General features: G+C 47.5%; 1 protein-coding gene across 1 annotated transcript; it reads right to left on the bottom strand.

Annotated features, from left to right (window-relative positions):
* Positions 1-2,144: 2,144 nt before the first annotated feature.
* On the bottom strand, positions 2,145-11,118 carry LOC102112391 (acyl-CoA (8-3)-desaturase). The gene is made up of 12 exons (XM_005531768.3): positions 10,880-11,118; positions 8,843-8,953; positions 8,370-8,567; positions 7,504-7,605; positions 7,244-7,372; positions 6,006-6,066; positions 5,819-5,895; positions 5,240-5,337; positions 4,824-4,920; positions 4,539-4,618; positions 4,022-4,147; positions 2,145-3,809 (listed from the first exon to the last, which is right to left on the bottom strand). The coding sequence occupies exons 1-12, from the start codon at positions 11,075-11,077 to the stop codon at positions 3,758-3,760; spliced, it is 1,329 nt and encodes a 442-aa protein (XP_005531825.2). The 5' UTR covers positions 11,078-11,118; the 3' UTR covers positions 2,145-3,757.
* Between the last annotated feature and the right edge of the window lie 1,198 nt (positions 11,119-12,316).

The raw sequence follows: 12,316 nt of genomic DNA, 5'->3' as shown, positions 1-12,316 counted from the left end.
GGCAACACCCAGCATTTTTTACCTCACCTTGTTTCTTTTTCCTAACCGATTGGAAGACGATTCTGGAAAGGAATTCAGGCTCACTTGTTAGAACATTGGCATCCCTTCTTGCCAGAAGTTGTTATCATTCTATCTTGGTCTGCAGCTAAATTATGGGTTAGTGCTCCTCTGAAAAGGTCTATTATGCAGGAGGTGACCTAATTAGGGTAATACTGCCCACAGGCCTGCCTTGATCTCTTCCTGAGTCAAAGCAAACATTATACAAGGAATTATCATCTATAAAAATTAGTTATTCTTAAATTTTTATATTACCCTTAGAGGAAAATCTAGCACTGCTCCTGCTAATTGTGCTAATTAACCTTGGTACTAAGGATTTGCACTTACACTGTATCTTGAACTGGAATTGATCCACACTTCAGCTGCTAAATATTTCTTTATTACTGACAGATTGAAGTATTCTCTGCTCTATAACTTTCCATTTCATGATCAAGTCGCTGCCTCTTCTTTTATTTGGCTCGGGGAATGCTGACAATTTTATTCTCTCACAAAAAAATCACCAAACTCACAAGAGCCTGAATGATGAGCTGCAAAAACCAAAAAGCCAGGCTGGTTCTTGTGAGCAAAGCCAAGGGAGATTACTATGGATCAGTCAGACCTTTGGAAATTTTGCCTGAGGGGCACCACCATAAGCAGCATTTCATATAAGCTGTCATGGGTGTATCATTTCTTGTTGCTGTTTCAAAACAATTCTAGATGGAAATATTTCCCCATTTTATGAACATTAAATACCAGTCCCTGCAGAAGATGCAAATCCCAGAGAAACCTCTTCCAGTGTAATCCTCTTTCTTTCCCACCCATGAGCAGTGTTGCATTACTGCACTTGTCCTCTACACTTTACCTGTTAGAAAATCTCTTTATATTCCTTGTAAAAGAATCTTGGGAAGCTGCAAATCCTCCTGTTTATGAGCAACTCAGCTGCACTCATCATCTATCCTGTGCAGATCTACAGTCATCTTGACTTCCCCTACTTTTCTAAAGGTGGGGAGAATTCCATAAAGAACACCATTCCCCTCTTCAGGGGAATTTGGGATAATGGATGCAAACACATCCACAAGTTGGGCAAGGACTGCACATCCACACCCTTATCAAGTCCAAGTGAGTGGGTGTTGGGATGGGGGAAACTACAGTGTTTTCCTCTTTCAGTTACCCCATCACCCTTAACCATATGAACATCACCCTGACATATTTATAATTCCAGTTGCTCTGTTGCCGATTTGGAAAAAGTGATTTATTCCAGGTTGGAGCCACCTCTTTGTCCAATGTTGTTCCACTTTACTGGATAATCTTCAAAGCCTTATGAACCTCTGACATCTTCAGGAACAATATCCTCTTCTCCCTGCCATGAGCAAGGACACCTTCCACTATCCCAGGCTGCTCCAAGCCCAGTCCAACCCAGTCTTGGACACTTCCAGAAATCCAGGGACAGCCACAGTTTCCCTGGGCAATCTGTGCCAGGGCCTCACCACCCTCACAGGGAAGGATTTCTTCCCAATATCCCATCTAAACTCCCTTTTTTCAGTTTGAAGCCATTTCCCCTTGTCCTGTCACTCTATTGCCTTTGCCAAGTCTCTCTCATGATCTGACCCTTCCCTTCTGATCCTCTGGGATGTCCTCCTCCCCTTCTGATGTCTGACTGCCACCCTGTGGCTATTCCACAATATTCAGGTTCCGTTTTTATGGCTAAAGGGTTTCCACTAGATGGCAAAGTTGAGACCGGTGTTCCTCCAAGGTCGTGTATTTCAGTGTATTGTTTGAGCCTGGAGAACTCTTCTTGAGCCTGGAAAACTTCCAGGACACTCAGCAGATTCATATCTGGTTATGCTGAGTCAGTTCCCCTTTCAGTCTTACCCTTCAAGATTGTGAATCTGCTCACCTGTGTTATTTTTCCTGGTTATCCAGGCATTTGGTTTATTGTATTGCAGATGTTTCCTCTTTATTGTGGCAGAGAAAACACAGGAGTAGCAAATTCTGAAGAAAGAGGTTTATGACAGTTTTCTCTCTGTGGCTGTGGACAAGCACTTGTTCCACCTTTTACAGCATGAAGACTCTTTCACAGATTTATTTTACTCTGATGACAGAAAAAATTGGTAAGATAAGGAATTTTATTAACAGACTTTCCTCCATCCACAGTTGTAATAAGAGGAATAGAAATGGAACAGGAAAACAACAAGGTAAAACAATAACTAATGCGCACTTTCTTTAATTAAATGATTGTATTATTATTATTCCCATTACAATTTTATCCTTTGCTTAACAACACTCTCGGCCTGAGAAGATACATTTCTTCCATTTCCTCAACACTTCATCCTCATTTTGGATGTTGATTGGGAAAAAAAATTCCTCAAAATCAACCCATCCCTCCTGGATTCTAATCCACCAGTCCCTGGGGGACCAGGGTGATGGAGCATCTTCCTTAGTGGTGTGGCAGGTGCTACATCGTGTTTTGGCATCTGTAATGTTGGGGCAGTAATTAAAAGGAAAGGCAGTAAGACTACTCAGTAAATCCCACAGGATTGGGGTGTGTTTGGAAGGCACATCATCCAAGAGAGGGAGACCAGCAATGTTTGGGCTGAGGTATGCCTGTGGATATGCAGCTGAGTGAAAAGTTAAACACTTTTAAACAGCAGTCTGACCTCTACCACCTTTCTAGCTTCCTTGGATTTGTCTGCTGCTCAGGCAGGAATACCTCATTCTCCATGGGCCAGGAGTCAGGAATTCTCTTCTTTTAACAAATCACCCAGAAGTTCAAAAAGATTGGAAGGGACCTTACAGCTCAGCTCATTCCATTTCCTGCCATGGTTTATTGTGTTCCATTAAACCAGGCTGCTCCAAGCCCTGTCCAACCTCGCCTGGAACACTTTTGCTTCCTTAGTCACTCTTGTAGGGATCCCCAGTATGGATGGGACAGGTTTCTCTCTCTTCTGACTCTCAGTAATGGCTTCATAGCACTCCAAAGTCTGGCACAGTGGAAAACCCTTGCAGACACCACCATGGAATGTCACCAGTGGCCAAATAACCCAGAGGCTTCCAGAGGAGATGTGGAGGGCAGCATTGTCACAGAAGATGGCACATGGGAAAACTTCCACTTTCCTGTTTCCCTCCCTCAATTAGGGCTCTAACTAGGTCCTGTTCCTAGAGAACTGTGGCCTGTACCTCCCCACCCACATATGTACAAATTGGTCTGGGAGCTCCCTATTACAAACAGGGATTTGAAAATACTGAACCTTCCTCATTCCCTAGAGCTTCCACATTTCCCTAATTCCCACATTCCTTGATTACATGCTGTCCCAACTTTCTTACTGCACTCACAACAAGAACCACCCCAAAAAGCCTACGTTAGATAAGAAGCTTCCCTCCTATATACTCAGCAACTGAAGGGTCAGCAGATGGAAAGGAACCTGTTCCCAGTCCCAAGGCTGCACCCAGCTAGGTGGGACACAGCCTCCTCCATCCAGCTTTTCCCCAGAACTCAGCACCAGAGAAGAGGAATGAAAGAAGCACAAGAAAAAATTAAGAGCACATATTAAAAAAAAAAAAAAAAAGGAAAAATTTGTATTAATTACATTCATCCATGGAATTAAGTGGCACCACCTCCCCACGTCTGACTTAGCCAGCTCTCCTCAGTGCAGAATCTTCAGGGTGATCACCACAGGAGGCAGCAAGGCTGGGGAAAGCCTCTACAGGGATCCACTCTTGCTTATTTATGTAGATAAGCATCAAGCCACAGCTCCCCTGAATCTTTCAAAGAGCTGCCAAGAGAGAAACAAGGGAATGAACCCCATGTTCCATCCAGAGCCTTATGGGGAGAATTCCCATCTACAGATGAAGCAAAGGAGATCATGAAGCAATTTGGGTCAAAAGGGACCTTGAGAGGCTGTCCCTCCCCTTCCATGTCCCTCCCCTTTTCACTCCACAGCACTGGACAACCCTTGACTTGGGAACACAGTGGGTCAACACTCACTGCACGATGTCTGCGAAGGCTGTGAGCAGAGGCTTGCACTGGTACTCAATGCCGTGCTTGGCACACAGGGACTTCACCAGAGGGGCCACCTTCCAGTAGTTGTGCCGTGGCATTGTAGGGAAAAGGCTGTGGGAAAAGAAGGTGGTGATTCAATGGCATCCATCATCACCACACGGAATCCCAGCCCCTCTGCTGTGCCTAATTGTGGAAGTGCCCCGAGCTCCCCTTATGCCACAGCCAGGGGTGCTCTGCAATGGTCCCTCTCATGTCCCTTCAGTGTCTGTGCTAGGAATTCTCCCCCCTGTGCCATGCAATTTAGATCTGAAGTGGTGCTGGTGCTCACTGGTGCCCCAAAAAATTTCTTTTTGGAGCTCCTGTTCCGCCCCCACACAAACACAAAAATTAACCCACATTATCTTTTGTTCATGTCTCAGCTAATAGAGGGACCCTGAAGGCTCTTCAGCCCTGGTGTAACTAGTACTCCTTGGAACTATTCCCAGCCCCTGTTTCCACTCACTGGTGCTCAATCTGGAAGTTCAGGTGGCCACTGAACCAGTCATTGAACAAGGACTGATGAACATTGCAGGTTGCCTGGAGCTGAGAGGAAAAAAAAAAGAAGCCCTGTTTTAAGTATCATTTTAGCAATGCCCCTTCTCAAACACAGGTTTCTCATCCCCACAGGAGTTCTGGCTAGACACAATGACTCCAGGAGTTATTTCCAGCCAACATGAGGCGGGCAGGCTGAGAGAGATGGACTTTACACACCCAGAACTGTCACAGATATCCATAAATAAGGTCTCACCTGGGTAGAGAACCAGTCCACATTCTTATCATAATCAATGTGCATGGGGATGTGATTCATTTGAGTGACCCAGACAAACCAGTTGCTTTCTATAAACCTGTGTAAACACAAAAAACCATCACAGATAACACACCCATGATGTGACAAGCCAGTACAAAGCACTTGTGCACACACCAGCTGGTTTTTGCCTGACAAAATGAACACCAGGAACTCCAAACATCTGTTCAGATCAGACCTTCACACACCTTCCACCTCCTGCAGCCTGGCAGGAAACCATCCCTCTCCCACTGAAAGGGTCAGGAGAGAGAAGAATAGGGAGTGATGAGAAAAATAACCAGGCGGCTGGAGAAAAGCTGATGTAAAGGATTGATAGGAACTGGGCAGAGAAAATGTTGGAATTGTAAGTTGGATGATACCTGACTAACATGTGGAGCCCCAGGGTACCCTTCACCCCCAGGAAGGGCAAATAGGTGAGGAAGAATCGGATGTAGAAGGACAGCATCCAGGCCAGGTCCTGTAGTACAGGAGACAGGGAAAAACTCATTAAAAGCAAGAATTTCTGGCTTTTGAATTTACCACCACTGCCTTGAAAACCTCCCACAACATCTCCTTATCAGTTTTTTCCTCCCTAGCCTCATCACAAAGCAATCTGACACTAGCCATTCCCTGTGCTCAGGAATTATCCTGGTTCCATGAGCCCTGCAGAGGGCAAATACCAGACAGGACATGGTCTAAAGCACCACATTTTCCTCTGGATCTAAAGAGGAAGCAAGCAGTGAGAAAACCAAAACCCAGAGCACCAGAGAACATCTTTTGTTACCCAGTGGATCCTTCACAGAGAAAGGCTATGGAAGATCCTCCTTTGGCAAACACAGTTCCCAAATCTATACCCACATCCTTTGCTGCAGACACACACAACTCCCCATAAATCTGGGACTGGAATTCATCCCTAAACCCAGGAGAAGCCTCCCCCATGCCCCATGGAGCTGACTCACCACCCATTGCTTCCGCTGCACGGCGAAGTAGAAGACATACCACTGGAAGTAAAGGGGCACCAGCGCTGGGGGACCGACTGGAGGGACAAACAGAGCCATGAATTATCCCAGCAGGATGGGATGGAATGGGAAAACAAGGGGCAGAGTGACTGCTGGCCATGGAACTACAGAGGGGGAGGTTACTCACTAATGAAGAAGTACTTGTGCTGGTGGTTGTAAGGCATGAACTTCTTCTTTTGCACACCAAGCTGTTAAAATACACAAATTACTCAGGCCATGAAGACACCTGTGCACACACTCCTAAACTTCCAGCAGATGTCCTGTCCAACCAAACCAGCATCCACCATCCCCTGGAACCTCGGTGTGGATGAGTTTTCACCCTGCCCTGCATGCAGAAGGGGCTGGGCAGTGCACACACAGTGACCTGCACAGGAATCTCTGCCCCTACAGAGGGCACAAGCTGCCTAAAAATGTTGAAACAGAAACCCACACAAACAGTTTGCTGACAAAGCAGAGCTTCAGAATTAAAAAAAAAAAAACAACCAAGCTATGATACTGTTAATGAAGATGGCAGTGTGTGGAACTCCCACCTCCCTGCAATTAAATGGGAAAACAGAGAAATGAGCATCTAGGCATGAAACTGTGTCCACAGGAATGAGGGTGAACAGATTATCTTCCCTCTGAGGCTGCTTATTTTTCAATGTTTCCTGTACATACAGGAACGTAACAGATGTTGTATATAACAGATCAAGCCACTGGCTTCCTTGAGTAATGCCATGATATCCCTGTACATGTTCAAACTAATTCCCAATAGCCCATCCCTTAATTTCAATGCAAATCAGTCATTTAAAGTGACACTACGAATTTATATAGCTTTTTTTTTAAAAGGACAGCAAATGCTAAAGCCACTCAATTAACTGCAGAGCCGTACCAGAAATAGAGCTGGACTCCAGATGGGAACCACTGTGATACCCACTGCCAGGCTAAGACCACCAAAATAGCTTCTTTGATCAAGAATTGTAAAAATTCCAAAATTGTAAAAATTCCAGACAGCCCTGGCTTGTCATCTGCTGTTTCCATCCCCAGATCACTACAATTAGTCACACTGATCTTGGTAAAATAGAACAACTTGTAGTTCTGATCTTCATAAAACTGAAAGTCTCTCATCAAGGGAAATAGGAACACATAAGCATGGCAAATATTTAATTCTTACCTTCCAAAACTGCAAAAATAACTTTGAGTGAAGTTTTAAGAATCTAAAGATCTCAAAATTGTTGGAATATTACCGAGGAATATTAGAGATTAGGGGAAGGCAATGTAGCACTATATAAACCCAAACTAATTAGTGTCCAGTCTCCAAGCTCTCTGCAGCTCCCCAAATTTGAATCCTACTGCTGTCACCTCCCAGCTTCTCTCAGGTCTCACCTCCACAGAGAGGGTTTTCCCCAAAGCAAAAAACAAGGGGTGCATGTTGACATCAGGATCCTTCCGGAAACAGTTGGGTTTGGCATGGTGCTGGAAGTGGAGGTGATTCCACCAGCTGGCTGGGGCTCCCTGTGGGAATGGATGAGAAGAAAGTGCCCTAGAGAAGGTGGATCTTCTGCCCTTAGTTCTCTCCTTATCCTGGGATTGGTTCTGGCTGCAGAGCAGAGCTACGGCAGCCCCTCCCCACATCCAGTGCTCACCTTGAGATGGCCGATGACGAACTTGTGCACCCAGTGGTTCCACCTGGACTTGCTGAAGACTGACAGGTGTCCAAAATCATGCTGGAGCCAGCCAGCCTGGGCCTGGAATTAAGAAACAACAATGCTGCTGGGGAAAAAGAACTGTCAGGAGAGTCTGTGTCTGAAAAGTGCTTTCTTCTCCCATTCCCACACTCCTCACAATATATCCCTGGATAGCAAAAGTGTTTCTACTGCCAGGGCCCAATCCCAACTCTCCTTTTTCATTACACACCAGTGCACTCCAGACTCTGCCTAATGACTTTTAGTCCTGGGCAGTTGTTTCCATGAGGAAGGGAAAAAAAAGTCATGGGAAAAAAAAACAGCCACAGAGCTGAGAACCAGCATTTATTCCCTCACAAAACTTCTCTGAAATCGGCAACAAAGTCTCCTTTAAGGAGCAGCTTGCTGCTGCCTCCTCCAAGTACTTGTAATTCCAAGGGGATCAGCTGGCCACGGGAGGAATAGCTGAGGCTTTGAGTGCAGCTCTCCCCTCTCCTCTAACTCCCTGCAAGTTCCCATGGGAACACAGTGGCTTGGCCCCTGCACACTGCCTTGGAGTTCTGGCACCGTGGAGCTCAGGAGCAGGGCACGGCTTTCATCATGTGGGGAAGGCTGGAATAAGGAAGGCTTTGATGGAATATGGGGAGGAAAAAGCAAGGCAAAGCCTGCTCTATCACAGCAGTACATGCAGTTTTGCCCTTTCGGTGGAATTCAGAGAAGCAGGATTTGGGGAAGTCTGCGATGATAAGATTTGTTCACTGCTTATGGAAACAAGCACCTAAGTCCCAAATTTGGCTTTTTGAGGCTTATTTTGTGTAGTTGCTCACCTGGACAGTGCCCAGAAGCACCGCAGAGAAGAGGAAAGGCATCAAGGATGCTCCAAAATACCAGATGATGAGCCAGGCCGCAACATCCAGCACCAAGATGTGGCAGAGATAGAGGATGAAAAAGGCGTGGTTGGGCTGGAGAAGCCCCATTTTCTCCACAGTCACACGGAGCTCACGGAAATCTTCCACCAGCTTTTTCTGTGGGGAGACCCAAAAGCATCCACTGGAATTGGGAAATGCCTCAGGAATTTGAGTAGAAGCATAGTTCTCCCTCTCAGAAATGAAAAGAGGGGAAGCTGAGGGTCGCCTGGGACAAATCTTTGCTAAAACTACAAAAAATGATGTGAAATGAAGCTTCAGCCAGCACTGATTCCAGGAAACCCTGTGATCTTATCTACAGGGAGTTCTGCCTGCTGGTCAGAGAATTAAACTGCACAATTTCAACCCCAAAATCAAGTTTTTATGACACTCACATTCTTGCTGGGCTCAAAGCTGGGCTGATCTGGTGCCAGTTCCCCAATCAGGAGAGGGTTCATGTACTTCCTTACCAGTGCCTTGTCAAGATGAAAAGCAATGAAAGGATCCTGAAACAGACAGAGGAAGAGGATGAAGAAAAACCATCATTTGGGTGTCAGAAAGAGAAATCTATTCCATGACATGCTGGACCATTCAAAAGATTGCTGTAGGGGAAACCAGCTACTTTTATTATTTAAATATGGTGTCAATCTCCATGGCAACCAGGTGAAAAAAAACACTAATGGCTGTTATCACTACAGATTCTGTCTCTATACTTAAATTACAAATCCTGTAGGCACACATGGCACTTTGGCATCTAATTCCTGATCTCCCATTTACCTCCTTTTCGACATTTCTCTCCTGATGCCCAAATTAGTATATTTTTACAATCTCCCTCAACCTAAGGATGTGAAGTTTTTAAATTTTCTGGGACAATATTTGCTTGCTGGGAATCACTTTGTAAAATCCCTGCACCATGCATTGTTTATGACTATAATTACTAGGCCATCATTGCATGCTTTTAAAATAAAATGTGCTCTTAAAAGATCTCTAGTCGGGAAAAGGGTTAAAAAACTGTCTGGTTTTACAGCTCTGGGTTTGCTGTAACATCCTCCCAGGTCAGAGTCACTGAATAAAGCAGGGAAAAAGAGAGGGGAACCAACATTTGCATTTTCTTATTGGAAAAGGGGGGGAAATGGGGAGGAGTATGTGGGCAGAGCAGGGGAGGATGGTACCACACATTTAGACTAATTCTTTCCACGGAGGCTGTAAAACCTGGAGTGCAATCCCAGCTAGGGGTTAGGGGATGACTGAATGCACCTTCTAGAAAGCAGAACAGCAAACCAGACAAGTTTTATTTCCCATTTCTTCCTAGTTTTGTGAAGTCTCGTTCTTTTGATCCCCAGGGACAAAACCACTGGAAAATAAAACTTGGCAGGGGTTTCTGAGCGGTCAGCAGTTCAACTGCACCCGACAGTGGCACTGATATCATCACCTAAAGAATGCAGCTGGCTGCAGTCCCAGCATCCAGCCCTGCTCACTCCGTGGGCTGACCCTTTTCTGGTCACAGAAACACAGAATGTTCAGGTGGGAAAGGCCCTTCAAAGCTCATCTCATTCCCCCTGCCACGGACACCTTCCAGGTTGCTCCAAGTTCCACCCAACCAGGCCTGGAACACTTCCAGGGATGGGGCCCCACCACTTCTCTGGGCAACCTGTGGCAGTGACAGGGCTTTGAAAATGCACGTGTGCACCCTGCCCTCACCAAATATTGCAAACTCACTTATTATTTTTGGCTCTAAATGACATTCATACGACGGGATCTTCACGTGGAGATCTCAAGTTCTACCCTGACTGAAACACAGTCCATCAACACCACCCTAGAAGTAGATTCCCACCCCACATCCACCCTTGGGTCCAAACACGTGCACTTGGAGAAATTAATGGAAAAGCCACAAGCAGACAAAGGAAGTAAACACCGCTGGCAAAGCCACCCCACACCCAACTCCAGCAGCATTTACTCCGCTCTGCAACAGCGGCTGGCACTCAGACACGTATGATTCATTTATTTTTCGTGACTGAAATACGACTTTCAGTGATATTCTGCTCCAGTGCCATCTCATGGGCTCGGGAAGTTACAGGAGGGCGAAGGCAACCGCGTTGCGAACAACTCTGTCACCGCTTGTGCCACACGGGTGGCAGCATCCGATACTCTTAGGTGTGCAAAAAATACTGAAGCGTTTAGGGTTGTTTTTCTTCCCGGCTGCGGTTTTTAGTGACTCCTTCCGCAGCGCTTCCTTGTAACAACAATCCCTCACAATCCCAAACAATCGCTGGCGGAGCGTGCGCCCTGTGTATTCCCTTGCGCCCCGCTGCCGGCGTACGCGTGTGTACCAGCCGAGTATCCAGGCGTGCGACACGCGGCTCCTGCCCTGCTCCCATCCCCGGGGATCCTCCTCCATCCCTCCTCCATCCCTCCCTGCCCGGGCCGCTCACCGTGGCGTCCTGCCCGGCGTAGTGGCTGATGACCCGGGAGCCACCCGGGTGTCTCCGGCAGAAGTGGCTGATGTCGTACACCTTCCTGTCGATCACCAGCCAGCGCTCCTGCGGCGCCGGCCCCCGCCCGTTCCGCTGCCCGATCTCCTCCCAGGTGGAGCGCCGCATCGCCCCCCGGTCGGGCTCCGAGCCCTCCATGGCCGAGATGGGCTCGCCCGGGCTCGGCTCGGCTCGGCCCGGCTCCGCCCCCCCGCCCACTGGGCTGCGCTCGCCGTGCGCCCGCCCCCGGGGCCGGAGAGGGGCGGCCGGGATGCTGGGGCGAGCGGGATGCTGGGGCGAGCGGGATGCTGGGGCGAGCGGGATGCTGGGGCGAGCGGGATGCTCGGGCTGTCCGGGCTGGGACGGCTCCCGCAGTCATTTCGTTTAGAAAAGCCCTCTGAGAGCAGCGAGGCACTGCCAAGCCCGTCAGTCACAGAATCACGGGATCGCTCGGGTTGGAAGGGAGCTCTGGAGATCATCCAGTTCAACCCCCTGCCTAGGCTGGGTCACCTGCAGCAGGTGACACAGGATCGTATCCAGGTGGGTTTGGAGACTCCAGAGAGGGACACTCCACGTCCTTCCTGAGGTCCCTGAGCAGCCTGTCCCAGTGGCCTGCCATCCTCATGTAAAAAAGTTCTTCCTCACGTTGAGGTGAAACTTCTGAAGTTTTTGTTTATAGCCTTTGCTCCTTGTCCTGTTGCTGGTCTCCAAATTCCACATACATTCCATGCAGCTTTTAAACCCTCCCAGCTGATTCCACCACTGCCCCGGACAGTCTGTTCCAGGGCTTGACAACCCTTGACAATATTTTTCCTTCGTATCCCACTTAAACCTCCCCTGGCACATCTTGGGGCTGTTTCCTCTTGTCCTGTAACTTGTTACCTGGGGGAGAGACTGACCCCACCTATCTCCACTGTCCTTCCAGGGAGTTTCCCTTCCTCACAACCAAGTTCCTTATTTTGAACCACTTTTACAACCTGCTTCTCCATATTTCTAGGCTTATTATAACTTATCTTCCCTGCCCTTGATTTTGCTTCCCCTTTCCAGCAGATCCCTCCCTCTCTTCTATCTGTTCTGCCTCTCCCTTCCAGCTGCCTCAGCCTTTCCTGTTCCTAGGGCTCCTTTTGGCTGCCCATGCCTGGATATGCAACTGGAGGGAAGGAAGGTGTTGCCACAGGTAAATCATATCAAAGACCTGCAGATGGTTCTTCAGATGGCAAAATAATGCTGGAAGAGTGAATGATGCTAAAAGAGACCAATCCCTCTTTGTGGGACTTCATCCATATGAGTTACAAATTAAAATTCCTCTCCCCACACTCATCTCCCTTTCCATAGCAGCACCAGCCTTCTCCCTGAACTCTCCTCATTGATCCTGGATTTCTTTGTTTCCATTCACAC

The sequence above is a fragment of the Pseudopodoces humilis genome, chromosome 7 (assembly GCF_049639895.1).
Source record: "Pseudopodoces humilis isolate 2021_Gansu_Grassland_sample_001 chromosome 7, ASM4963989v1, whole genome shotgun sequence".
Lineage (NCBI taxonomy): Eukaryota > Metazoa > Chordata > Aves > Passeriformes > Paridae > Pseudopodoces > Pseudopodoces humilis.
Note: the sequence above shows the minus strand (reverse complement) of the source record. Positions and strands in the feature narration are given on the sequence as shown.